The sequence below is a fragment of the Microchirus variegatus genome (genome assembly GCF_963457635.1).
Source record: "Microchirus variegatus genome assembly, chromosome: 14".
Taxonomy (NCBI): domain Eukaryota; kingdom Metazoa; phylum Chordata; class Actinopteri; order Pleuronectiformes; family Soleidae; genus Microchirus; species Microchirus variegatus.
In genome coordinates, this window is record NC_139815.1 from 1,705,001 (window position 1) to 1,722,500 (window position 17,500).

Sequence of the window (17,500 nt, forward strand, 5' to 3'; positions counted from 1 at the left end):
ACACACACACACACACACACACACACACACACACACACACACACACACACACACAGTTAAAAGTCAGTGCGTGGGCGTAACGTTGACTTTGTCAAACTCATTTGAGAAGAAACGGAGAATCTCCTTTATTCCTAAATAAATACTGCATATGTATAAATACAGCTCTCTCTCTCTCTCTCTCTCTCTCTCTCTCTCTCACACACACACACACACACACACACAGACACACACACACACAGTGAGTGTGTCAGTAGCCGTTCAGCCCACACTACACACTCTTGTATTGGCAGTGTAACAGCAGCATGTAAATACACTGTCAGCAGCTCCACAGTTTGAGTGGCACAGGGAGATGATTAGCCCGGCTAACGCTGCTCTCTCTCTCTCTCTCACACACACACACACACACACACACACACACACACACACACACACACACACACACTCGCGTATACGTCCTCTGCTACAGCAGGATCTGTGTTTGTGAATAATTGCCGTATTTCAGTGATGTTTTGCGACGCTGCAGCCACAGACAGACTCACTAACTGTTGCCACTCCACATCTAATCTCCCCTCTCTCATCCCTCTCTCATCCCTCTCTCATCCCTCTCTCGCCACTACTATGTACTGTATATGCTAATATTATCTCAACCGCTCTGAAAAGCTCATGCGGTTCATTACCACTTATCAGCACAAGAGAGAGAGAGAGAGAGTAGCACATGAAAATGATTCACTTGCAGGTAAAGTACATAAAAGACCTGGAAAAACTGGAAAAATGAATACATGCAGTAATAAAACACCTAACTGCTCCAAATACCCGCAAGATGAGTATACGCTAATGTTTTACGCTAATCTCCACTGCGTCGTGATGCATTAAAGTGACAGTTCAGGTGTTTAGAGGTGTGGTTGTGTGACGTTCTGACGTCATGGAAGTCTTCAGAATATGTTAATGGTGTTATTTCACTGTTAAATGGACATTCTACAGGAATACAACAGGAAAGTGATGTTTTGTAAGAGACTCACTCTCCCACACCAAACCCCATAGAGAAAATCAGTGATTTTAGTGATCGCGGGGACACAGGAGCTGCTGGAAATGGAAAAACATCACAACAACACCGGTACCTGTCCGTTACATTTTTTAAGTCAAAGTCAAAGTCAATGCTGCTCACAATAACAAGGAGCATTCAAGTGTGTATTTAATAGCGAGTTCCATTTGTAGTCCGAACTCGTAATTTTGAACTCGGCGGTGGTGGCTAGTTTTAGCGATACATCTGCCGCTCTTTTAGGGAGATATCGGTTAAATTTTTACCGATATCTGTCACATTTATACCAATATTTGTAGCATTTTTACTGATACTGTCGCATTTTTTACCAATATTTTTCACATTTTTAACAATATTTATCGCATTTTTAACAATATTTGTCGCATTTTTACCGATATCTGTTACATTCATACCAATATTTGTAGCATTGTTATTGATACTGTTGCATTTTTTACCAATATTTGTCACATCTTTAACAATATTTATCGCATTTTTAACAATATTTGTCACATTTTTAACAATATTTTGTCGCATTTTTAACAATATTTGTCGCATTTTTATTGATACTGTCGCATTTTTCACCAATATTTGTCAAATTTTTACCAATATTTGTCAAATTTTTACCAATATTTGTCAAATTTTTACCAATATTTGTCACATTTTAATAATATTTATCAAATTTTTAACAATATTTGTTGCATTTTTACCGATATCTGTCACATTTTTAACAATATTTGTCACATTTTTAACAATATCTGTCTCATTTATACCAATATTTGTAGCATTTTTATTGATACTGTCACATTTTTTTACAACATTTGTCACATTTTTAACAATATTTGTCGCATTTTTACCGATATTTGTCACATTTTCACCGATATTTCTAACATTTTTGCCGATATTTGTCTCATTTCTCATCCAAACACGGCCAAAGTCGGCGTCACACACACTGGCGCCCTCAGTAAGTCACCTGCCAAGTTTGAAGCCTGTCAAACTTGGCAAAAAATACTGTATAGCTCCCAAAAGCAACACAAACACAATCCAGCGACTTTGTGTGCGAGTGGAGAAGCAATTAACGCGTCATATTCCACTGATGCCATAAAACACCGTCACACACGTGTCCGTTGTGTGTGCGGTGAAGCCGAGGAGGTGCAGAGGAACAGCTCAATTCGTCAGGCGTCTGGGTCGATCGAACGCCTCCTGGGGATCAATGCCATGCCTCGCCAGTCCCATGGCGCTCCCGTGTGTGCCCCTGCCCCCCCCCCCCCCTCCCCTTTGACCACTCTCACCCTCTCTCTGCACACACACACACACACATACACACACACACACACAGCATTTTCCAGTTAATGAGATCCTATAATCTCCGCCCTCACCTCCACAATCACCAGTGCGGCCCACGTTAATGAAGTTAATTGAATCTCAGATCGATAGAGCTTAATTATTGTGATTTGACATGCACAGACAAATTGGTGCGATGGTCTCTCACTGCACACGTGTGTGTGTGTGTGTGTGTGTGTGTGTGTGTGTGTGTGTGTGTGTGTGTGTGTGTGTGTGTGTGTGTGTGTGTGTGTGTGTGTGTGTGTGTGTGTGTGTGTGTGTGTGTGTGTGTGTGTGTGTGTGTGTGTTCAGGTGTGTATCACTCATAAATGCATAGAAACACAAGCTATGTCCATACGCTGTTGACATATTTCTATAAATGTCACCTACTCTGCTCACAAATGAAGTCTAATGATATGATATATATATATATATCTTAATATATATATGTTAACGGTGGGATTTCACTGTTAAATGGACGTTCTCAACAGGAAACTGACGTTTGTAAAACACTCACTCTCCCACACCAAACCCCATAGAGAAAATCAGTGATTTTAGCTCACGGGGACACAGGAGCTGCTGGTCTACTGCTGCCTCGTGTGGTCACTTTGTGTCACTGAGGTAAAGGATGTTATGATCACTGATTTTCTCTATGGGGTTTGGTGTGGTGATTTCCACAACAATCTGGAACAACATTTTCCACAACAAATGTTTTAGAGACTGATTTAGTTAAAGTTCCGCCCCCAATAACACGAGAGGTTGTTTTCGTAGTTTTTTTTTTTAGTATCTTAAAAACAAATTTAATAACTATATCTTTTGTCGTGACATTTTGTCTTATAACTTGTTACATCTTACTCACGTGAGTTCATATTTACTTAAAAAGCCGATTTCAACAACAATGACTGGATCACAATTAGTGTGGTCAACATAATCGTGATTTAATGGGTTTTTCTCCGTCCCATTTGGAACACACACACACACACACACACACACACACACACACACACACACACACACACACACACACACACACACACACACACACACACACACACACACACACACACACACAGTGAAAATGCGTGGTTTATGCAGAAGTAAACACAGTGGTTGTGGCTCTAAGTGGTTATATAAGCATGATAAAGTGTTTTCCTAACGTAACATCTGCAGCGGAGACACTTTCTCACACAGAGAATCACAGCTTTATAATCTGACCAAGGATTTATATATATATATGCATACATATATATATATATATATATATAGTACGTACAGTATATATTTATTTATATTTAAAGGACTGTAATTCCAACATTTCTATCAACTCACACAAATAAAAAAGAGGTAGATTTGTAATTTCTGTCACAAACAAACTGTGGTGGTTTTTATTTTTTTTCTCCTCCTGAAAATGTGATCAAACCAAATCCTCTGCCCCGCTGACAGTTCATCTGGTGCTCTCTCTACCTCTCTCTCTCTACCTCTCTCTCTCTCTCTCTCTGCTAATTAAAAGAGCACCTGCATACCTGGTGTGTTTGGCCCTGGCTGCTTATGTGTGTGTGTGTGTGTGTGTGTGTGTGTGTTCGTGTGTGTGTATTTCTTACCTCTTTAGGACCTTTTTTTCCCCCACTGTCATAAACACTGACCTTGTGAGGACCAGTCTTCCTCCTGGAGACCAAAAACCTGGTCCTAATGAGGCAGAAGAACCTCATTTTCCCAAGGAAATAAGATTTGAATTGTGGTTATAGGTTAAGGGTTAGTCATGAAGTGGTTATGGCTAAGATTAGTGTAGAGAGTGTGTGTGTTATGAGGACCTACAGTAAATCTGTTTACACAGTCACGTTATGGGGACTAACAGCATGTCCCCGTAACCTAAATTACTACATTTTAAGGTGAAGACATGTTTTAAGGTTGGGTTGAGGTTATGATTAGGATTATGTCAGTCAGTAATTATGGTTAAGGGTGAGAGTAAGTGTCCGGGAAATGAATGTAAGTCAATGCAATGTCCTCTGAAGTCATGGAAACCAGTGTGTGTGTGTGTGTGTGTGTGTGCGTGCGTGCGTGTGTGTGTGTGTGTCTCCATATTTATCTCAGTCATAGTTTTGTGAACTTCACAGTCTGGACTTGAGCCAGTGGCCTTGGGGATCATCTGTGTGTGTGTGTGTGTGTGTGTGTGTGTGTGTGTGTGTGTGTGTGTGGCCTCGGTCTTGACTTCCTTCCAAACTCTTCCTCCCTCCTTCCTTCTCTCCTCCGTCCTCTCAATTTTTTACGAAACACAAATGTACTCGTTCTCCACGTTATTGTTGGTCTTTATCTCCCATTGAGCGCAAGTAAAATCTCACGAGGTAAATCTGGCTTTAAAATCCAATGTTCTTACAGAACACATTTATGTTTTTTGACCTTACGTCTGTGTCTCCTCTGAAAACCAAGCAGACCTGATCATTAAGGAAAGTGTGAGCTCCGTCCTCCTCACCTGGTATTTATGTGAGGCCGAGGTTTGACCGCTTGGTTTCCTCCAGCGTGTTTGGTTCAGCTCTTTTTATTCATAAAATCTCACTGTGTTTTCAGCGTCTAAAAGGACACGTATACAGTATATTAAAAGAGGAACATGTAGAAAAGTATTATAAATACAATTTTTTTCCACATGCATATCTGTAATATAGTGATAATGGATGTTTAGGCTACTTTATTATGACATAATTGTCCATTCACATATGAATTTCAGCTAATATAGTGTTTATGCAGTACTGTTTTTGGCAAATGTAAGAAATACTGCATTTTTTAAAATACTGTATACATATTTCCTTTATTTCCGTGATGTAATATTAACACGGAGCTTGAGGAATCATCTTAAATAGTCATAATAGCAGCTGCATAAACAACACATCTAGTAGCAGTTCAAGACTTTTGCACAACGCTGTGTTTAAAATACAAGTTCTGTGATTTTTCTGGGGTTTTTTCTCCAACTGAATCATTGTTGCTTTGAAAACATTTCAGTTTGTTTTCCAATATTTTCTGGACCCAAAACTAGTCGATAAATCAAAGAAAATAGTCGTACTATATATTCAATATTCAAACGTCGTGTCAAAACAACAAATTGTGATGTCTGAGGTTTCCTTGAATGAGAAGCTAGATTCATTTATACATTGTAGTATTTGTTTTTTAGGAAGAAAACAGGATTAAACTTGACTGTGACGATGATTTAAAAAAAATAAAAATACATATATTTATTGCCACAATAAGCTATAAAGAGTCTGCGTGTACAGAGCAGATTAGCACGTTTATATAAAGCAAAAAAAACACCAAATAAAAGGAAAAAAAAGGTATAATTCCTTTATCACTGTGTATCATCCTGTCACGTTTGAAAAATAACAGCATCCCCTTTTATGTTGTTCTGTTTCCCGGCGAACATTTTTTTGGTGGATGGTGACACGCGAGAAGGAGCCAGGTCCAAAATAAATCCACACACACACACACACACACACACACACACACACACACATACACACACACACACACACACACACACACACACAGACACACACAGAGGCAAGACTGAGACTGTAATCAACGCTGTGCATATTTTATCATGTCACACAACAACAGCAGGCAGCTGTGGCTCAACCTAAACACACTCTGCTGCCTTTTCATGTCATTGTGTCCATAAATTGTTAACACGGAGAGCAATTAAACGCCCAAATGTTCACATATTTTACGCCTTTCCGCCTCAAAGGGGTTTCAGAAACCATGTGTGCGTGGACCCTGATCCTCTATCTCTATATGTGTGTATATGTATATATATATATATATATATATATATACACATCACAGTAGAGCTGCAACTAACGATTATTTCCGTAACCGATTAATCCTTTGGTCCATAAAATGTCATAAAATGTTAAAAAAAACGTAATGACGATGTTCTCAAATGTCTTGTTTCGTCCATAAACCAAAATGATCCCATTTTAATTATTTCGTTGTTATGTGGAGCAAAGAATCGACTTAAGATTGAAGGGGCTGAAACAATCAGAAATCTTACTTTAATCACGAAAAAAACTTCAAATTCTTCGATTAATCGATGATTGGATTTGTGCATGTACCATTAAAGGCTGTTCTTATCGCACAAAGGCCTTTAATTTGAAGGGCAGTGTAGATGTGTGTGTGTGTGTGTGTGTGTGTGTGTGTGTGTGTTATTTCACGTCGATGTTTGGCCTCCACGATCTGCCGCATTGTTCTCTTAAACAGCTGTCGTTTTGGCTGATTCAGAACAGATGGCGTGTACATGTGGGTCTGCTCGGCTGCATGTACGTACGAGAGAGAGAGAGAGAGAGAGAGGAGGGTGTGTGTGTGTGTGTGTGTGTGTGTGTGTGTGTGTGTGGGTTATAACGTCCATAAAACGTTGAAAAGCCGAACTGGATCGCGGAGGTTTTTACAAGATCCTTGTACGTCAATACAAGTAGAAGGGAAGCCACAATAACTCTCAGGCGCCGCAGATCAGGATCAGGTGACCCTGCTGTGAGTGTGTGTGTGTGTGTGTGTGTGTGTGTGTGTGTGTGTGTGTGTGTGTGTGTGTGTGTGTGTGTGTGTGTGTGTGTGTGTGTGTGTGTGTGTGTGTGTGGGGGGTTTCAAACATGCAAGGTTTTTTTTTTAAAAATCAAAAAAACATTTCGACTGAATGCAGGAGCAGACGTGAGCTCCTGAGATCGTCGTCGCCTGAAGGCAAACACTTGTTAGCACTTACAGTGTGTGTGTGTGTGTGTGTGTGGAGGTGTGTGTGTGTGTGTGTGTGTGTGACGGGCTCGGGGATATCTGTGTCTCTGTGCATCTGCTTATCCCGCGGCGGTGTCGTATCATCGCCGATGGCAACCGGTGGCTTGACAGTGACAGAGACTCCTCTCTCTGTACGTGCTGCTGATGCAGAGCTAACACACACACACACACACACACACACACACACACACACACACACACACACACACACACTCAGGTACGCACACGCGTCACACCGCTCAGCCGTGGATGGAAGTTGGCGACAGCTGAAGTCCCTGTTTTGGGGTTTTTTCACCGCCAAAGTGCAGCCATTATCCCCTGCTGCGCGTCTGTTCCTCTCGTTGTCGAGGAGAATGCGACACTGTTTTTCACTTATTTATCGGTGTGTTTGTGTGTGTGAGAGAGTGTGTGTGTGTGTGCATGCCACACCCGTCCCACTGACCAGCTCGCTCTGTGTTTACATACCAGTTCGGATGAGCGATGGCCTGTTCCACAGAGGAATGCGAGGCACAGGGCTGCTGACGTTCACACCTACACTCGTCTTCTTCTTCGTCTTCTTCTTCGACGTCTGTGTAGCGGTGAATATAAGTCGTTATTCAGAAAACCCTGCATTTCAGAGAAGGTTTGGCTACTGTGTGTGTTATAAGGAACATCTGTCTGTTGGTATGCATATCTGTCTATAACAGTTGGCTTGACAGACTTCAGACTTGGCAGAGACTCACTCAGGGCACCAGTGTGTTTGGTCGCGACTTTGACGGTGTTCGGATAATACGTGTAAGAGAAGGGGAACGGGTACGGCACTAGTTTTTACCTGAAAATACTATTTGCAAGAAGAATCCGCAAAAGTATTGGCTTTTTATTCGTACAGAACCAACAGTCACCTTCTTTTGTGTTCTTGGTGTTTGTACACAAAGCGCACAAGCTTTGTGTAAATGCTCCTTCTCCTGTGTTCATGGTGTAGTTCTTTGGCTGTGCAACAGCGCCACACACAGGCCTAAAATGTACTACAACATTTAGAGACCAATGTTTATGGAAAGCCTTTTAATAAATAAAGAAAAAAATTGTATGCACTTATAAGGGTATTGGGACGTCTGACTGTAATTACGTATTCAGATACATATACAGGACTTCAATATGGCAGCTTAGAAGACTTCCCTTTCCGGATTTCTTTCCGTCCATTCATTCTGACATTGGACGCGAAGGTCCGGCTCAAAGGTCAGATCAGTCAAGTTCTTCCACACCAAACTCAAACCGTGTCTTTATAGTCGGAGTAGAGAAGGATCTTCCTCAATCTGTTGGAAGCAAAGCATCGTCCAAAATGTCTTGGTATGATGAGCGATTGTCCTTCATTGGAGATAAGGGACCTAGAGACCAAAGCCTGGTCCATATAGTGTAGGTAAAGTTCTGTTTCAGTTGTGTGTCAGGGTTGGGGTTAAACCCTTTTGGGTTCACCGGTCGTAAAGCGTGATGGTGTCAACAAGAAAGTTGAGGATTCTCTCCTCTGCCAACTCGGATGACGACATTGTTGAAAAAAGACGAGACGATGAGTTGGAATTGAAAGTGAATCCTCAGTAAATGTTAGCGCTTTTAGGGCTTGTGGTTCACAGCTGAGAGTCGAGTCACGGTGGATTAGAACCAATCAGGACGCGAATGTGGGTCACGACCCTTTCAAGCTCGAACCACTTCTGATCCAATTCTGAGAAACTTCCAGCAGCCTGACGTGCAGCACATTTCCAACGGGCTTCACTAAAAACCATTGTCACGAAACAGAAGTCTATGATATCTGAAGAAAATATCGGACTCTTTATTTTGCCATCATACAGCCCTGTTCCTCTCTGTTTCACTTTTATAATTGTTTGTTTTTGAGAAAAACACCAACTACACCTTTAACGTGAAAGCGCAATCACGTAGGATCTATTCTCCCGCTGTTGTTTTACCATTCTGACAGAAACAGAACAAAACAAAAAGCTTTTTTCTCGGTGTGATTTCCATTCTCTTCTCCTTAAAGTGGAGGAAAACTGAATATAAATTGAAAGCCTGGAGCCCAGGCCCCTGAAGCTAAACTGTAAATAATAACTCTAAACTTTTTTCTAATCTCGGGTAATTGAAGCAAATGGGTTTTTGCGTGGCAAGATTTGTCGCAGGCAAACGTACATGCATTCATTTTTATTTACGAGGAAGGCGGGTGTGGGGGGGGCTGAGCAGTGTAATGAGTGAAAACGCATGCTTAATTTAAATGGCGAGTGTGTCTGTTAGGGAATGCATTAGAGTCTGCGGAAGAAGCGTGCAACGTATTAATTGACAGACAGGAACCGCTGTCTCCGAGGTTGATACAAGTAATTTATTACTTCAGAAACGAATGCCACCGCCAGAATGTGCTTCATTAATTTCAAATTTAGTTTTAATTTCAAGCTGTTGCCCCTTGAGAAGAATAAGGTGGCAAGTCGTCCTATTTGAAGACATTTTCCCCTTTCCCTCCCTCCATTTCTCTCTTTCCATCCTCCACCTCTCTATGTCTCTCTCTTCATTTCGCTGCCTGTGATTCTCTGCAATACAGAACAAAGACCTGGGGCTTGGGGAGGAGAATGGGAGGGGGAGGTGGTGACTTGATTCCAATTTGAAAACAATGTGGGTTCAAAAATGGGTTTAAGTTAAGACTGAATTACTTCAGCGGTTCATGACAGGACACATACTCAGTCTGCGAGTGTCACCGGATGATTGCTCTCTTTCCTCTGGAGAAAGTGTGAATGCCAGTATCTTGGGTTCCTATCAATCCCCCGCTGCTCAGTGATGAAACATAAATACAAAGTTGAGAAATGTCTGTCAGCGTATATCGCTAACAAATTCTTCCCCCTGTTTGTTATTCTCTCCGTCTGAACAGCGTACGTCCCCGAGGACGAGAAGGAAGCAGCACTCATGGACGAGGACCTGGACGGGGACGACTCTGCTCCAGAAGGGGAGGAGCCTGCAGCCAAGTTCCTTTGCCAGGACAAGGACTTCCTTCTGAAGGACCGACCGGGATCCACTGGGTTCCACGACTCCCCCAGCGCTGCGGATTTTTCCGGCCAAGAGCTGGACAGCGAGTCTCACGTGAGCGAATCCAGCGACAGAATGTCAGACTTTGAGAGTTTGTCGCTGAAGAACGAGGACGATGTCCTCCTCTCTAAAGATCCCTCAAACGCTCTGTCCCTGTCTTCCCCCTCCACTCTCATGGCCGCCGTCAACGCCACTGCGGCGGTCAGCGGAGATGAGGCCATGCTAGCCACGACGGGATCGGTGGCTGACAGCCTGGAAAAGATGAAGGCTATTTACACCTCTTTTCTGACCAACTCCTATTGGTCCACACTGAATCTGAACCTGAGCCAGCCCCCTGCAGAGAAACCCCCACGCAGTCACAGCAGCAGCAGTAGTAGCAGCAGCAGCAGTAGCTGTGGAAGCGGCGGTTACGACTGGCACCAGACAGCGATGGCTAAATCCCTGCAGCAGGCCTCGCAGAACCACCACCACAACAGACTGGCCCTGGTTCAACACCCTGCAGTGGCTGTGTCCACCGTCTCCACAGAACCCAACCTCTTCAGCACCGTCCAGCTGTACCGACAGAGCTCCAAGCTCTACGGCTCCATATTCACCGGTGCCAGTAAATTCCGCTGTAAGGACTGCAGTGGAGCCTACGACACGCTGGTGGAGCTCACGGTGCACATGAACGAGACGGGCCACTACCGTGACGACAACCACGAGACGGACAGCACAGGCGCTAAGCGGTGGTCCAAACCCAGAAAGCGCTCCTTGCTGGAGATGGAGGGCAAGGAGGACGCACAAAAAGTGCTGAAGTGCATGTACTGCGGGCACTCATTTGAATCCCTTCAGGACTTAAGTGTCCACATGATCAAGACGAAACATTACCAGAAAGTGCCTCTGAAAGAGCCAGTTACGCCCGTGGCAGCTAAGATTATCTCCACGGCTCGAAAGAGAGCCCCCATTGAACTGGACATCCCTAGCTCACCTGACTCTAATGGAGGGACCACGCCTAAGCCAGTGTCCCTCAGCGACTCTAATGACATTCTCCAGAAGGTCGCAAACCCTTACATCACGGCAAACAACCGCTACGGACACCAGAATGGCGCCAGCTACGCCTGGCAGTTTGAATCCAGAAAGTCACAGATCCTCAAATGCATGGAATGCGGAAGCTCCCATGACACACTACAAGAGCTAACCGCTCACATGATGGTGACGGGACACTTTATTAAAGTCACCAACTCCGCTATCAAGAAAGGGAAACCCATTATAGAGTCGCCCACCTCAGTCCCAATATCTATTTCAACCGTTGAAGAGAAGTTCCAGTCTGTTCCTCTGGCTGCAACAACTTTCTCTCCTCCACCTGCACCTGTGCCTCCTCCAACCAGCATCTCCCCCATTGTCATGGCTGTGGAGATAAAAAAGGAGGAAAAGGAGGAGGAATGTACTAAAGAACCCATCGTCAACAATGGTAATGTTCTTAGCAAAGAGAAGAAGGCGGGGCTTGAGGAGGAGCCAGACGAGAAGTTTGATATCTCTTCAAAATACTCCTATCTGACTGAAGAGGACCTGGAAGCCAGTCCAAAAGGGGGTCTCGACATCCTCAAGTCGTTGGAGAACACGGTGACATCAGCCATCAACAAAGCCCAGAATGGCGCTCCAAGCTGGGGCGGATATCCCAGCATCCATGCAGCCTATCAGCTCCCAAACATAATGAAGCTCTCTCTGGGCAATTCTGGCAAGAGCTCTCCCCTTAAATACATGTTCCCTCCAGCGGAGATCCTCTCCCCGAGTGTTAAGAACCAGCCACTGATCTCTCCTCCCAGCTGCCAGACGTCTCCTTTACCCAAAAACAACTTCCACGCCATGGAGGAACTTGTCAAGAAAGTGACCGAGAAAGTGGCCAAGGTTGAGGAGAAAATGAGAGAGCCCAGTGGTGTTGTGAGGGGATCTCCTCAGAGACACGCCACGCCCTCACCTTGCAACAGCGAGGCAGGGGACTCTGCCCGAGGAGAGTCTCCAAAAGAAAGCCGAGCAGAGGGCTGTAAAACCCCTGAAAATATAAACGGAGGCGAGAAGGTGGTAGGAAATGGAGCCAATCATGGAGAATCGAATGGAGACATTTCCATAAAAGAGTCGGTGGAGAATGGAGTCGAGTCAACAGCCATGACTTCACCTCAGTCGTCCTCATTAACAGGCAGCACTGCGATCATCACAGACCATCCACCTCCAGAGCAGCCTTTCATCAACCCTCTGAGCGCTCTGCAGTCTGTAATGAACGCCCACCTGGGGAAGGCGTCGAAACCGGCCTTACCTTCCTTAGACCCCATGAGCATGCTGTTCAAGATGAGCAACAGTCTGGCAGAGAAAGCAGCGGTGGCAGCGTCGACCCCACCAGCACAGACCAAAAAGCCCAGCAACGATCACTTGGATCGCTACTTTTATCAACAGCACCTAAACAACGACCAGCCCATCGATCTCACCAAAGGCAAAACCGCTGACAAAAACGGCAGCGGCGGTTCGACGACGCTGTCTTCGGCTGCTTCCACCCCATCCTCGCTTCCTCCCCCGTCCACCGTTGGGATGACCAAAGCTTCAGCTGCAGTCGCTTCCTTCATGTCCTCCTCCCCTTTGAGGGAAAACGCCCTGTCGGACATCTCCGACATGTTGAGGAACCTGACAGAAAGCCAAGCTCTCTCTAAGTCCTCCACGCCCACCAGCCTGTCCGAGCGCTCCGACATCGAGGGCATCACGCAGGACGACGGGGAAGACGTCTTGCCCTCCCAGAAACGCAAAGGTCGCCAGTCAAACTGGAACCCTCAGCACCTTCTCATCCTGCAGGCCCAGTTTGCGGCCAGTCTGCGACAAACGAACGACGGCAAGTACATCATGTCGGACCTGAGCCCACAGGAGAGAATGCACATCTCTCGTTTCACTGGCCTCTCAATGACTACGATATCCCACTGGTTGGCTAACGTCAAGTACCAGCTGAGGAGAACGGGTGGCACCAAGTTCTTGAAAAACTTGGATTCGGGTCACCCGGTTTTCTTCTGCAGCGACTGCGCCTCGCAGATCCGCTCGCCATCCACCTACGTCAGCCACCTGGAATCCCACTTGGGCTTCCGTCTGCGAGACTTGGCCAAGCTCTCCGGGGAGCAGCTGCTTAGCCAGATCTCGCAGCACCATCAACAGCAACGCCACACCAAAGGACTATCCGAAAAGCTGCTCTCCAGTCTCCACTTGTCCACCCACCCTCTAGCGTCCTCTCTACCCATCTCCCTTCCGTCTTCCTTAACCACCTCTCTGTCCTCGACAAAATCCCCACCGCCGTCCCCCGGCGACGACAACGATGACGGCGGCGGCGGCGGCGGCGGCGCCACATACCAGTGCAAGCTCTGCAACCGGACTTTTGCGAGCAAGCACGCGATCAAGCTTCACCTGAGCAAGACTCACGGGAAGTCGCCCGAGGACCACCTCATGTACGTGTGCGAGCTGGACAAACAGTAGCACAAGTGCTGGGGGGGGACAAAAAAAACGCTGCACTCTTTTCGTAAATGGCTCACTGTCTTTTTGCTCTTTATCCTTTTTTAGACTTTTCTTGGGAAGAAAAGAAAGGATTCATAATGTGACGGAACTGCACAAAGATGCCATACAACTACTGCTTTACATTTTTTGGCACATGGTTTTAAATTTTGTGTTTTTTGAGGTCGACTCACTCTGGTCTAAACCACGTGGATCTCGTGATCCGAGTGCGTGAAGTAAGCTCCTCGATAGGACCGGTGAATTTTTGCTGTCGCTGAAAAGACGCAGACAATGAAGGTTTTAAAAAAAAAAGAAAAAGAGATTCTAAAAACGAACTGTATGTATTTTGTGTACATGGAAATTAAGTTCCTTTTATATTTTGGCATCACTGGGGTGTGATACGCTGCATGCATAAATGAAAACAGTTTAGTTGAACATTTTCTAACTAAACCTGGTGCACTTTTCATGATTTTTTGTTTTGTTTTCATGTTTTCACTCTTCTGCTCGCTCTATCGTTATTTTGTTTTTTCGTTTTCATTGTTTTTTTTTTACAAACATTTTCGTGCTGAGGTCAGCATTTAAGATTTTAACCCTCTGAGTACGTCAAAGCACTTCTACAACCTACGATCCAAACACTAGAGACCGAATATTTGGGATTGGGAACAAGTTGAAGCTATTGTGAGAATTCGGTGGTTCGATTCTGTGCACGTGTTGGCGATTCCTGTTTCCCAGAGATAAATGTTACACAAGAAGGGAGAGAAAAAAGTGAGTTTGTATGAGGTGATGACACAAAGAGATACAGAGACTCATCCAACGACTATTTCTGTGACTATTCGTAATATATTACGATACAAAACAAATATTTTATCATTGATTTTATAAAAACAAATAATTTCAAGCAAGCATTTAGTCAATGGACTTTGTGGGTTTCCTTGAATGAATCTCGTAGCTGCTGCTGGAGTATCGACGAATGATTCCATTAAATAAGTTTTGTTTAGTTTTTTGCTAGAAATGCCCACCCCTTGAATAAATTCGCTTTATTTTTGCGGTGAGACCAACATCATTTCTGACAGGAAGTCAAAAAGTCTATGTTGCTTAGTTACCCACTCACTCTCCCACACCAAAGTCCATAGAGAAAATCAGTCGTATTATCTTGGTTTCAAGTCAGTTAGTCGGGAATGGAACATTTTGAATTACTTAAGGAATTTGGGAGATGCATTTTCTTTTGTATATCTCCAACATTAAAAGTTTGTATCTGTTGCGGTGAATTTGCAGTGAAACAGAAATACATTTCTAGGCAAATTCAAAGACAGTCCTGGTGCATACAGAGATATCTGTAAAGCCAATCAACATGAGGAGAGCAAATATCCCTGTGACATCTTAAGAATGTGTCTGCTGCATCATTTTTTTATCATCGCTTAACACAATTGTGTGGCTAAAAGTTGATGTTTGTGTTGCTCTGTAAACCGCTCACTCTCCCATACCAAATCCCATAGAGAAAATCAACAGTTTAAGATCACACCACACAGTCGTTCCACTGCCTCCATCGCTGAGATCAAATGTGTTATTTTGTGATTTTGCCATTCAGAGCTTTTTCTTTGGATTTGCCTGAGTAACACAAACTTACCAAACATCGCAGATGTAGACCAGCAGCTCCAGCCGTGTTCGTGCGGGATGAAATCGGTGATTTTTCTCTATGGACTTTGGTATGGGAGAATGATTTGAAAAAGGCTGTCTAATGTCAAAATGAAGCTTTAAAATACATATTTTTTTGTATAGTGCGTCCCCTCTGGTAACTTTGTGTCAGCGTCTCATACAACCACACTTCAAAAAGCCTGAACTAATCTTTTAACACATGTCTGGAAGACGCTCACAGGACTTGACACAAGCACATTGTAGCAATGTGGTAAAAATGTGGTATGAAAAAGAGATTTAAAAAAAAGAAAAAAAAAAAGGAAAATCTAAAGTCTTTTACTTTGGTCGAATTCAGGTCTGTGTAAAATATGTACATAAAAACCTATAAAAAAAAATAATTCCTGTCTAAATTATGCATCATTTCTATATTTTTAATTTAAAATGATTATGACTATCTGCTGGTGCACAGTATATGAGGACATAAATGAAATTGTTTTGCACAATAGTTTTATAAATGTGTTATTTAATCAAAAAGAAAAAAACATGGAGGTAACAAAGGGATTGACGCCGGGTGACTCTTTTAATTCCTGACTCGTGCTCAAAGGGTTAAAGACACTTTTTCTCTTCATGTGCCGCTGTATGAACACTAAAAAGATATTAAAGGTTGTACAAAAAAACAAAAAGATGTTACTTTATGAAGATATTCCACATGTAAACTGTTATTTATAAGCACTCTTGGTTGTTTCATATTGTTGAATGCCTTTTTGATGATTATTATTTTGTTTGTTTTTTTCTTGTTTTTTTGTTTTTGTTTGTTTTCTGTCTAATTGCTCTGCCATGATTCCACACTGCAGCTTTATCTTTTACGGGATATGAAAGGTAACCATGGTTACGCTAACCCCCCTCCCCCCCCCCCCTTCCCCTCCTCCCTTGAGTGACGAGTTCTGCTCCATGTCTGGCAGTTCATTTGCTGAAGTTAACTGACAGCTGCCAGTGTCGAGAAATATTTAAAGAAAAAGAAGAAAAAAAAAAAAGAAAAGAGGAAAAAAATACAAATAAAATCCTTATGTGTAAAAAATATTGGCATGTAAACAGCAGCACAGATGGTGTTATGCATTCTGTGCTGTTTGTCTTTTTTCATTTTGGTTCTTTGGTTTTTCTGTTGTTGTTGTTCTTGACAATGAGCTCCCATTATATGACTTCATATAACCTTGTTTTCTACTGCAGCATTAAAAAAAGGAAACCGTTTTTTGCAATACTCTGTCTGTCTGTGTGTGTGTGTGTGTGTGTGTCGGTGTGTCTTGTGTGTGTCGTGGCTATCAATTATGGGGTGTGCTGTTCAGTCCTTAATGAGCACATTAGACTGGGAGTGTGTCAGCGAGTGTCTGTGACGAGCTGCAGACGAGTTTACTGTGAGTGTTAGCGGCGGGGGAGGCTAACGCACACACACACACACACACACACACACACACACACACACACACACACACACACACACACACACACACACACAGGGGGTTTGTGCAGCTATTCTTCTCAGGATTCTGCTTTCATTTGGACGGCGTAAACAAAGCCTCATCTCGAACAGTAACCAGCTAAACTTAACCAGCTCCTCAGAAAATAAGGTTGTGCCTCATTAGGACCAGGTTTTTTTTTCGTCTACTGGTCCTGACAAGGTCAAGGTCAGGGGTCAAGGGTCAAACGAGGTCAAATGATCTCAAATTCAGAACAAAGCGAGTTTGTAGATGAACAAAAATTAACAAATCGGAGATCAATATTAGATATATTATGTTGCTTTTCCATTACACAGTTCTAGCTCCTCCTCCTCCTCAATGTGGGCGGAGTCACCACAGCACGGCTGCATGAAAGTGACGTGGTTTTACCCCCTGGAATAACCGCCGACGGGCTAAATACCAACTTGGTTGTGTGTTTCAAAGTTATTTATACATCTATTGAACATAAATGTACAAGAGTGGTGAATATAATTAAACTTTCTGAAGGATTTTCCAGTGAAATCAGCAGATCAGTTATAATCATCCTCGGACTTGATTTCCTCTGCTCTGTATTCAACGGTGGTCACGTGTATCATAGCCAATATTTGACTAATTTCTTTAATTCTTTTAAAAGCTTTTAGAGGCAACTTGACATGTGGAGCATCAAGAGCGTCAATGCAGGAGCAGGAGAGACATAACGTAATTATAA

At 43.5% G+C, this 17,500-nt stretch overlaps 1 protein-coding gene across 1 annotated transcript in view; it reads left to right on the forward strand.

Moving 5' to 3' along the window:
* Positions 1-13,648, forward strand: part of tshz3b (teashirt zinc finger homeobox 3b) — a gene marked incomplete at both ends in the record, with an annotated part of 49,318 nt that extends 35,670 nt beyond the window's left edge. The window contains one exon of the mRNA XM_083900934.1: positions 10,008-13,648. Within this exon, the coding sequence (XP_083757060.1) occupies positions 10,008-13,648 (3,641 nt within the window). The remainder of the gene's footprint in view (positions 1-10,007) is intronic.
* Between the last annotated feature and the right edge of the window lie 3,852 nt (positions 13,649-17,500).